Source organism: Gopherus flavomarginatus, chromosome 7, assembly GCF_025201925.1.
Source record: "Gopherus flavomarginatus isolate rGopFla2 chromosome 7, rGopFla2.mat.asm, whole genome shotgun sequence".
Lineage (NCBI taxonomy): Eukaryota > Metazoa > Chordata > Testudines > Testudinidae > Gopherus > Gopherus flavomarginatus.
This window is the reverse complement of record NC_066623.1, coordinates 54,757,127-54,768,556: the sequence shown is the minus strand read 5'-3', so window position 1 is coordinate 54,768,556 and position 11,430 is coordinate 54,757,127. Positions and strand designations below refer to the sequence as shown.

At 44.8% G+C, this 11,430-nt stretch overlaps 1 protein-coding gene across 1 annotated transcript in view; it reads left to right on the top strand.

The window, feature by feature from the left end:
• Positions 1-1,314: 1,314 nt before the first annotated feature.
• NUF2 (NUF2 component of NDC80 kinetochore complex) overlaps positions 1,315-11,430 on the top strand; it is a 30,495-nt gene continuing 20,379 nt past the window's right edge. The window contains exons 1-6 of the mRNA XM_050963280.1: positions 1,315-1,355; positions 5,241-5,372; positions 6,654-6,728; positions 8,747-8,823; positions 9,701-9,762; positions 11,126-11,223. Of these exons, the coding sequence (XP_050819237.1) occupies positions 5,250-5,372; positions 6,654-6,728; positions 8,747-8,823; positions 9,701-9,762; positions 11,126-11,223 (435 nt within the window). The 5' untranslated portion in view covers positions 1,315-1,355; positions 5,241-5,249. The remainder of the gene's footprint in view (positions 1,356-5,240; positions 5,373-6,653; positions 6,729-8,746; positions 8,824-9,700; positions 9,763-11,125; positions 11,224-11,430) is intronic.

Sequence of the window (11,430 nt, the reverse complement as noted above, 5' to 3'; positions counted from 1 at the left end):
GAGGTGGGGCTTGTCAGGGTGAGGGTTTAATGGGCCTGCTTAACGGTGGAGCTCCAGCTGCTGCCAAGGGGATCCACATGCTGGGCCCCCGCTTCCCCATCCCATGCCCCTTCCCCACTGCTCCATCTCCTCCCCATCCCACCCCCTTCCTTCCCCACTGCCTCTTTCCCCCTGCTTTCCCCATCCCCTTCTCCATCCCATGCCCCTTCCCCACCGCTCCATCTCCTCCCCAGGCTTCGGGGACAGAGCGGGTTGGGGCTGGGTCTCTCCACTTCCTGCCGCCCAGTGATTGCAGGGCGGGCCTGACCCCGCACTCACAGGGCGGTGGGAAGTGGAGTGACTGGGCCCCAGCCTGCTCTGCTTTGCTTCCCTGGCTCCTAGCCTTGGGACTGAGGAGCAGGGAGGAACCACCACACAGCAGTCACAGGAGGCGGGCTGGGGCCAGGTTGCTCCACTTCCCGCCACCCCGTGAGTTCAGGGCATGCCGGACCCCTGCTGCAGTACCCAAGGATATTGCTGAAGGGAAGGGGTGGAATGGGGGCAGGGCTGGGGTAGAGCAAGGGCGGAAAGAGGTGAGGCAGGCGCAGAACAGGGGTGTGGGTTTTGGGGAAGAGGCAGGGCAGGGATGGGGGCAGCTTTCGTGGCCAGCTCAGCCGGCTGGGGGATCGGGCTGGCCGGGGCCCCTTCTGACTCTGGGCCCGGCCCCATGCTAAACCCAGTGCTGGAGAAGGGTAATGTTTGCCTGGCAAACCCATTGTTGTCAATGGCCTGTCTGCATGAATGTAAATTAACAATGGAATCTGACCATCTGGAGTTCGCTGGTGGGTCTGACCAAAGCCCATCGAGGTCAGTGGAAGCAGTTCCCTCAGGTCAGGTTCCTTATGTTTCACACGTGCCAGCCACACTTTTCTACCAGCATTTTCTCCACCTACACTCCAAGCTCTTTAGAAATAATTGCTGGAGGGGCACACTCCTGTGAGCTCCCTGTCACAACCGCACACACCCAGAACCCGGTCCTCGGCTCACTCTGCAGTGCGCCACGTGCTAGTAACCGGACAACACCGACCCACGCGTGCGCACGGGGCCCGCCTGCAGAGCAGCCTGCAGTAGGGGGCACGTGACTCCCACCAAAAGACTCCCCAAGCTTCGCGGCGTGTGCTCGAGAGGCGCCAGCCCCCGGGCAGCTCCCTCGCTGGGGCGGGCCCGGAGCGTTTCGGCACCGCCCTTAACCCCGCCTCTAGCTGGTGCTGCCCCGGCTTGCGGGCGGGGACGTCGTCGCACCGGAAGTGACGTTTTAGAGGGCGGAGCGCCCGCCAGATTTCAAAAAGTGACGTGACGAGTGGCGCAGCGGTCAGGTGTGTGGGCTCCGCTGTGTGAACCCTGCTTCCCTGGGTCAGGTGAGCCGCGCGCGCCGGCATTCACCCCTCCCCCACGCCCTGCGGCGGCACCTGCCGCTGCGAGCCCCCGGCTGCCCGGCCCGGGCAAAGCGCGCGCGGGGGCTGCCAGTGCTGAGCACTGGAGTGGGAGGGGGTGTCAGTGCCAGTGCCAGTGCATGGGGCCAGACTGAGTCACACCAGTAGCCTGTCTGCTGACAGCAGCCAACGCCAGGTGCTTCAGAGGGAATGAACAGGGCAGAGCAATTATCCAGTGAGCCAGCCCCTGTTGCGCACTCCCAGCTTCTGGCAGTTGGAGGTTTTGGGACAGCCAGAGCATCAGGTTGCATCCCTGACCATCTTGGCTAACAGCTGTTGATGGACCCATCCTCCATGAACTTATCTGGTTCTGTTTTGAACCCTGTTATAGTCGTGGCCTTCACGACATCCTCTGGCCAAGCATTCTGCAGATTGACTGTCTGTTGTAGGAAGAAATACTTCCTTTTATTTGTTTTAAACCTGCTGCCTATTAATTTCACTGGGTGAGCTCTCCTTGTGTTATGAGAAGGAGTAAATAACACTGCTTTATTTACTTTCTCCACACTGTTATGACTTTATAGTGCTCTATTATATCCCCCAGAGTCTGTTTTCTAAGCTGAACAGTCCTAGTCTTTTTAATTTTTCCTCATATGCAAGTTGTTCCATACCCTGATTCATTGACCTTAAGGCCAGAAGGGGCCATCATTGCAGGCCACAGAACCTTGCCCACCCATTCCTGTAATAGACTCCCAACTTCTGTCTGAGTTACAGAAGTTCTCATATCATGATTGAAAGATTTCAAGTTACAGTGTATTCACCATTTACTCTAGTTCAAACCAGCAAGTGACCTGCACCCTATCCTGTACAGGAAGGTGACGACCCCCCCCCCCCCCGAGTCTCTGCCGATGTGACCTGGGGGAAAGCTTCATGACCCCAAATTTGATGATTAGTTAGACCCTCGCCATGTCTGAGATCTACCAACCAGACAGCTGGGAAAGAATTCACTGTAGTAACTCAGAGCCTGTTCCATCTCTGACTATTGGAGATATTTGCTACTGCGAATTGCAGATGGCCACATCCATTGCAAGCAATCTTGCATACCACCTCCTTCATCAATTTATCAAGCTGAGTTTGAAGCCAGGTAGGTTTTTTGCCCCCACTGCTCTCCTTGGAAAACTCTTCCAGAACTTCACTTCTCTGATGGTTAGAAACCTTCATCTAATTTCAAGGCTAAACTTGTTCATGACCAGTTTATATGCTTTTGTTCTTGTGTCAGCACTGGCCTTTAGCTTAAATAATTCCCCTCCCTTCCTGGCATTTATCCCTCTAACCATCTATTTTTATAGAGAACAATCATATCTCCCCTGACCCTTCATTTGGCTAAGCTAAACATGAGAGGAGACTCAAAGAGCTTGGCTTAAGTAGGGTTTCTATTCTTTTGACCATCCTACTAGCCCTTCTCTGCACTTGATCCAGTTTTATTTCATCTTAAGTATGGGAGACCAGAACTGCACACAGTATTCCAGATGAGGTCACACTAGTGCCTTGTATAATGGTAATAACATTTCCTTATCTCTCATGGAAATACCTTGTCTGATGCATAGAGCCCAGTGAGGATACAAAAATGTGGATCCGCATCCGCCAGAATCAATGTGCATCCGACCTTGCCATCCGCTGGCCGCCTTTTATGTGTATCTGCACCTGCAGCACCAAGCTCTCTCTCAAGAGCTAGGGCTAGCGATGGAGCGGGAGTGGAGATGAGCAAGCAGGGGCAGGGTCTTGCAGCGAAGCGGCGGTATGTGGGCAGGGACTGGGGGTAAGGGACGGCACAGTGGCAGGGCCTTGAGGAGAAGGGGTGGCACAGGGATTTGGGGGAAGGGGCATCACATGCCCCCCCGGGGGGCTTGCGAGCAATGGCAGAAGCAGGGTGTATTGTATCAGAGCAGGGCAGTGGAGTGGTGTGCTGCCTGCTCCAATCCCTGTGGCTGCAGGCGGGCCCTGCTGCCCAGGAACCAGCGGGGTGGGAGCGTGGCCAGAGCTGCCCATCTGAGGGGCCTGAGCTGCTGGACAGGAAACGGTACGGTGAGCGAGTGTTTGATATCCGTGACTCTGTCTTGTCTCCCAGCTGCTGACTGCTGGCCCCGAGCACGCTGCGTCCCCCAGGTCCAGGCGCTGCCGGTGAGTAGAGCCCTGCACAGTTGCATCTGCATCCAATCCACTATCTGCAGAAATGGTCCGCAGATATTAAGTGGATACCCGTGGATTTTCCGGGCTCTACTGATGCATTCTAGTATTGCATTAGGCTTTTTCATGGCTGCATCACATTGGCGGCTCATAGTTATCCTGTGATTGATCAATACATCCAGGTCATTCTCCTCGTTTGTCACTTCCAACTGATACGTCCCCAACTTATAGCAAAAAATCTTGTTATTAATTCCTATGTGCATGACCTTGCAGTTTGCACTATTCCATTTCATCCCATTTCTATTTCTCCAGTTTTCAAGGTCATCTAGATCTTCATCTATGATATTCCTGTCCTCTTCCATATTGGGAACACCTTCCAATTTTGTGTCACCTGCAAATTTTATTAGCACACTCCCACTTTTTGTGCCAAGGTCATTAACGAAACCCCTCTCCGGCATGACAGTTCACCTTTCAGTATGACACATTGTAGTCTCACTTTTAACTAGTTCCTTACCTGCCTTTCAATTCTTGTATTAATCCCCATCTTCTCCAATTTAACTGATAATTTCCCATATGAAATTGTATCACATGCCTTAGTAAAATCTAGGTAGATTAGATCTACTGCATTTCCTTTGTCTTATCATTTTTGTTCTTTTCTGTATATTCTCCAATTCTAATATATATTTTTTTGAGACGGGCTGACCAGAACTGCACACAGTATTCAAGATGTGGGCGTTACCATGGATTTATATATTATATTTTTTGTATTATCTATCCCTTTCCTAATGATTCCTAACATTGTTAGCTTTTTTTTTTTGACTGCTGCTGCACATCGAATAAGTGTTTTCAGAGAACAATGACTCCAAGATTTTTCTTGAGTAGTAACAGCTAATTTAGGCCCCATCATTTTGTATGTATAGTTGGGATTGTTTTTTCAATGTGCATTAGTTTGCATTTATCAACATTGGACAACAAAACAGTAGATGAAATTCAGTCACCCTGGAGCAGGATGAGCTGTCAGTGCCTGCGGGAGGGGTGATGGGGCCCTTTGGGGCATCTGATGTCCCTGTGCCTTGGGTAGAGATATGATGTGTCCTGTGTGTGTGTGTGTGTGTGTGTGAGAGTGCCTGGTGATGGGGGAGGGGTGGTGGTGGCATGCACCTGGGGTCCCAGTGACTGGGGTTAAGGTAGGATGGGTCCATGGGAGGACCTGATGCAGTGGGGGGCTGTCAGTGCTTGGTGGGGGCATTAGATGGTCCAGGGCTCCTGGTGGCTGGGGCAGGTCTGTGGAGGGCCCTGCAGTGGGCTGTCAGTGCCTGGGAGAGGGGTTTTTGGCTATATTGGGAACAGTCACAGGGCACTGGGAGTGGGTGACAGTTCCACGCAGGGAGAAGGGATTTTTCTGTGGTGGTGCTGGGTCTGTGTGGGGATAGAGCTGGAGCCCATAGATCTATTCTAGTTCCATAGGGAGTCTCTTCTGGGAGGCTGCTTGGTGTCATGCAGAGGCTCTTGGGGGCGGGGGGGGGGGGGGGGGGAGGGGAGGGTCAGCCAGTGACCTGTGCTCTGCATAGTCTCCTCAGCCTATGCTGTGACAGTTGTGAGGATCTAAAGGTGCATTCTTTGTGCTGCTATTTTTCTTTGCAGGCCTGCAAAATGGATCTCTTAACATTTCCCAGATATAATCCCAATGACATCATAACTCACATCCGCAATCAGATCCTAACAGGTTCTGAAGCTAAAAATCTCTCCAAAAATGACTTGTTTCCAAATCCCAAGGTAAGAATGCTCTGGAAACAGAGTAGCTTGCTGCTGGAGGGCAATGTAGATATACTAGTGTATTCAGGATTTGACCCCATAACACTTGTTTGCAAAAGTAATCCCACTGGCTGCGGTAAAAATATTCACATGAGAAAATATTACAGATGTGCTCTGCCATCTTACAGGTGCACATGAGCAGACAGCCCCCTGCATCTGCAAGCAATTTCATGATTAGGACACTGGAACCCATAACTTGGTTTTACGAAATTGGGAAATCTGCTTTACTAGCCATCCTCTGGATAACAGACTTAGCCTAATGATAGCGAATGCCATTGTCTGTTAGTTTAATTGCTGTTAGCAACAGTTCTGCCTTAAAGACCATGCATTCAGCCAGGGTGAAGATGCTTAGCCAAATATTCAGTAGATGTGAAATTTGAAGCTCTGGTATTACAGTACAGAAGTTGCAAAATTCAAATAATGGAATGCACTGAATATCTGAATTTCTGTATGTTTATACATTGTAGTTTAATTCATTAAGGCTTAGACTTTAACTCTTCTTAACTGGGGACAATAGACTGTCCATTGGGATATCTCAGGGAATTCTGCTGCACATGAGTTGATGTCTTAAGCGATTACTTGAAGACCTGAATGGTCGTTCTGTTTAATCTGTAGCCAGATCTTTTGTTCTAAATGTACTTAATTTATACAGATCCTTCTCCCCTGCAATTGTTTGGGAGTTTATTAATGGCATGAGATTAAGTCTTAATTTCCAGTCTAAATGAAAAACTCAATATTTTATGCTTTCTTAATTATTCCCCCATTCACCATAGGAGTTTGCTGTTACATTTTTATTTAAAATCACTGCCTTTGTATGATAGACTTCAAGATTTTTGGTGTCACTCAAGTTTGAAAATTCTCCAAGTGAAGCTGATATAATCATGATTGTTGATTACCCAATAGGTAATCAAAAACTATCAGTGTAGATACACTGATTAAAGTTACAATTGGCCAGTCTGGTTATTGCCTGTTAAAGTTGCATCACGAGATGTTGCATTACAACATCTCCACAATGCAACATGAGAGTATTGCAATGTGATTTGTCATCGTCTTTGTGAAAAAATGAAATGGCTCTTCATTTGTTAAAGGCAGAGTACTACTTGTTTGTGATATATTCTGTGTGGTATAAATAACAAGGAAGACTAAATAGTAATTTACAGAGAGGAAGCTCATCAATAAGAGTACACTAATACCAAGTGACTTGTAATTACTGCAATGAAATGTTTTCTCTCCCTCTTGTAGCCTGAGGTATTGCACATGATATTCATGAGAACGTTGCAGAATGTGTATGGAATCCGTCTGGAGCACTTCTACATGGTGTGTATACAGTGGTGCACAATTAAGCGGGGGTGGAGGGGAGTGAAACTCAATTTCCAGAATTATGAAAATTAACAATTATTAAAGCACTGAGTTTTTGAATTTTTAAATTAGCTGATCCCTTTAGCACTATATGTAGCAGAATGTGATTTTGAAAGTCCTGTAGTATTATTCATTTAATCCACAGCATTTAGTTAACAGATAACTTCAGATATAATGCAGTTAGCAATACTGGATACTATTATTTCCCCAGTCTGCTGTATTTTGGATTTAACCTTTCTTTCACAAAACAAAGTAAATATAAAAAGTATTTTAAAAATACCACTGAAAATAGAATTGAGGGCAAACCAGTCAATGAAACGGACAGCTGCGACAAACTAAAAACTGATTCCTCATTAATTTAACAATGTGTATTGATTTCTGTCTTCAAAGTGTTACAGTAATAACTAATCCCTAACAGCCCTGCGGATAAATAAGTACTAGCCATATCTTTCGCATGGGCAAACTGAGATACAAAAGTTGTAACTTGCCAAGGTCAAGGGAAGTCTGTCAGAGCCGTGAATAATGTAAGGATTCCTAGATTCCAGAAACTTTGGTTTCAAGGCAAAACTCCAAAAACAAGCCTCTGCAGAATGTGCACAACGCATGTTTCAGTGACCACAGAACGTCACCTTGAGTCACCCAGGTACTGTGACAAGACTGCCTGGAAACCTTGCTTCAACAGAGCCCTAGACTTGATGTCTACTCTTTTAGGCACGTTAGTTTGGCATGTGCTGATTTGGAGTTCTTAACTAACACCGAATACCTTCTTCAGTATAATGTCCTCCCTTCCCACCAGGGCAGTGGGTGCCATACTTTAGCTGAGATCAGTTTGGGGAGGATCAGAGCTGTAGTCCGAGCCCCAGATATGTGCAAAAAAAGTAAGAGGAACAAAATGATTTTGTGAAATGTTGTTGTGTTTTTTGGGGGTAGGGCTGTTTCTTAGGAGCCACTTGCTCAAATGATACCAACTTGACTCATGGACTTTACTCAGCACACCCATGAGGCATAGCAAATTTCAAAACAATCTGAGTCAGCATGTGGATTTTAGAGCACTTAGAATAGTCTACCTTCAAACAGAAAGCAACACTCAGCCTTTAATTATAGTGGAGTTGGTGCTATGCTATAATATACTTGAATGAGTGCATTAAAATGTAATGCGGGTGTGTAAAAGAATACTATAACATTACATGGCAGCACAGGAATCCAGACCCACGTTGTTTTGAGGGGGTAAACCAACAATTTCCTTTCTAATTATCAGCTTATGCTAATATCTAAGGCTCAATTCTAGTCTGAAATATGGTAGTGGATCGTAAATTCATTACTAGGGGGAGGGATAGCTCAGTGGTTTGAGCATTGGCCTGCTAAACCCAGCGTTGTGAGTTCAGTCTTTGAGGGGGCCATTTAGGGATTTGGAGATTGGTCTGTGCTTTGAGCAGGGGGTTGGACTAGATGACCTCCTGAGGTCCCTTCCATCCCTGAGATTCTATGCTTGCACTTGAACATTCATGCCTGTAATATTATTTCACCATAGCCTTAGTTAACTGTATTTCTTTGATTCCATCTAAAGGATTCAGTGGGCCAGGCAATTATTTTTTTTAGTTAGGATGCTGTATTTTTATATTGTGTGAGCAAACCATTCTTGTTTCCAGGTGGTATTGACTAGGCAATGTTTCTCTTTCAATGTTTTCACTTAGCAGCTGTTTGAGAAACCCTCTCCTGGAAACACCAACCTTCCCACTCTGCCCAGTCTTTAACTACTTGCTTCTCAAAACATTATTCTGTGAGCCACCAGGACAGGGATTCACAGGCTTCAGTTTGGGAACCACTAACTTGCCTTTGCCTTGAAGTTTAGTGATAGTTTCCCACCCATGTTTATCACCTCTGAGTGGCTTTCCCATTTAAAAATAAACAAAACTAGTATTTGCCCCATATGAATATTCCTTGTAATCATCTTATTTATTGACTCTTGTGTTTAGATGCCGGTCAATGTTGACATAATGTATCCACAAATTGTTGAAGGCTTCCTACCTATTTGTAACTTGTATATTAATATGTGAGTACAAAAATCGGATTTTTTTCATACAGTTCATTCATTATTTGATTGTAGTTTAATTCATTTTATGTGATTGGGCTCTGTGCAATTGTAGTGGCCCTTCAACTTGTTGAGCTTGTGTGAAATAAAATTTAGCAGACTAACAAGAGACAGCTTAAAGCAGCTAACAATTTAGTAGACTAAGAATCTCTGCTGCCCGCCGCTTTTTATCCAAATGTGTGAGATAGATTTAATACTTTAGGATTGTGAGATTGAGGTTTAGATCAACAATAAATGATGGCAAGTTTGTGAGCATGCAATTGAATGGGGAATAGCTTGAAGCAGTTCACCGAGGCCCATGGCAGAGGCTAATCATTAGATATGGAGGAGGATCTTCGAGTAGCTGTTACTTAAGCCTGAAATATCACCCCAGTTATGTTTACCGTTAGAGGCACTGCTCTGACAGACACTGCTCTATTCAATGTGTGGTAGAATAATTGACATGGGGCAGATTGACTTATAATTTTCATATTAGACCACTTTTATTTCTTATGTTTCTGTTTAGTGTCCACTAAAATGCTCTAAATGTCCTGTGTCCACTAAAATGCTCTAGTGTCCAGTGAAAAGTAACTTAAAGCAAATCCAATGCAAGGCACTGTAACAATTTAGGATCTATAATACTAGTTTGTGAATGCAATTCTGTTAAAATGCTGTTTGTGGGTTTATTCTGCCATGTCTGATCACCATTGTGTACAGTACCAGGATACATTCAGACTCTACTGTTGTGGGAATACACCCATGTACTCTAGATTTATATAGGGCAAAAGTAATGTAGTGACCATTTGAAGTAGGCTTATTCACAGAACTAATATTCAGTATCTTTTTTTTCTTCTCACAGGGAGCGTTTTCTTCCAGTCTGCCGTATTAATGACTTTCAGATTGCTGATGTCATAAACCCAAGTAAGCAAGCTTTTGTTAAACCATCCATGTTTCCACATGCTCATGTGAGGCCTGGGCCATTTCTATGAAATATCTTTGAAGACTCTTGGGTTTTACTTTCTACACTGCGGTGGTAGACAATTGTGGTGTAGTGGAGCCAGCAGCTGGCTACTTTTGAACCTCTTGGTATGGCCTTCAGAGAAGGCCAGTTCGTTAAATAGTTCTTGCAATGCTTTAGCCAATCCAGCTAATACTAATTAGCTAATAAATCTCAGCTCTATTACAAAACATTACAATTCTGTCTTGCTGCTAGGTTAGATAGTAATCTTATGGTTTTTCAGTAGTTTTGCAATATATGGTGGTTTATAATTACTCTTAAAAAGTAGAAATGGTTATGAGTAGGTGACAGGACTGGAACTCGATAATGTGGATTTCCTGGGGGGGAATATTTCTATAGAAAACACTTGTATTTCTTCCTTTCTTCCACTCTCTTGCCAACACACTGTTGCAATTCTGGTGTGGCACAGGCCATTCAGGAAAGACTTTGTTAAATTTGCTAAAGAAATTTCTTTAAGTTGATTTCTGCATCTTCCTGTTTTCCTGCCAAAGCATTTGAGGTTGGCCAGGAGTGCCTTGTTCTCTATTCCAAAATTCAATTTGAATTGAGCTGGGACAAGAAAGGCCTTCTCAGTTCAGGGACCTAGCTGTGGCTTCTCTTTGAATATGTCTGCTGGGAGTCCCCGTGTAGCTGTCTTCAGGATTTAGTACAAGGTTTTTCTGTTTGGGTTGTTGACTTTTTTTTTGTGTGTTGACATTAGCCAGTGCTCAGTGTTTTCAGGGGAATGGCTGTTTTTCTGAGACATTATGCCCAGTTTGTAATTTATTTTTTAGATTGTATAAAGTCTTTGACAATGCATCTGGGTGCATCATAAATTCATGGCTTGGTGCAGTTGATTGTACAAATTAAATCTTTTTTCCAAATACTGGCAAGGTAATAGCTATAAGACTTGGGTTTGCTTAATTTTTTCAGAGATTGACATAACTTAATCATATCAATTTAAGTACATTTCATGACTGAGGAAGATTTTTCTTTCTAAAACATACTTGATATCTCTCAAAATACCCGTCCCCGACCCCGAAACCGGCACTGAAGTTCTGTAAGAAATTCTCTTCTAAGCCAATATGGGTAGATTGACCTCCTAACTTTCCTTGGAATATAGTACATTTGTAATACTAAAATATCCAGAGCTATCTTTAACATGGGCCTTTTCTTCATTCAGCCTTTGTCTCTGTTTAGCTGTTTGAGTTTTGCTGTGCTCAAGTTTTCCAATTATGGGACATATAGAGACCAAAACACCCATTCTTTGCTATTCCTCTCTTTTAGAAGCAAAGCGGACAGCTCGTTTCTTGAGTGGCATTCTTAACTTTATTCACTTCCAAGAATCACGTCGTGAGATCTACATGGAATTCCAGTGGGCATATGTAAGACTATGTATAGTTTGTAAGAAACAGCTCAAATAAGACCATCAAAAATATAATTAATATTTATTTATATCTGAAAGTTTAGAAGCTTAAGTACTATTTGGGAAATTACACTAGCCTGCCATGAGTTACAACTTTTTTCAAAGGGGCTGTAACAACTTTGTCTTTCTGTAAGACAGATCTTGAAGAGAGGAAAACTCCTGCCTA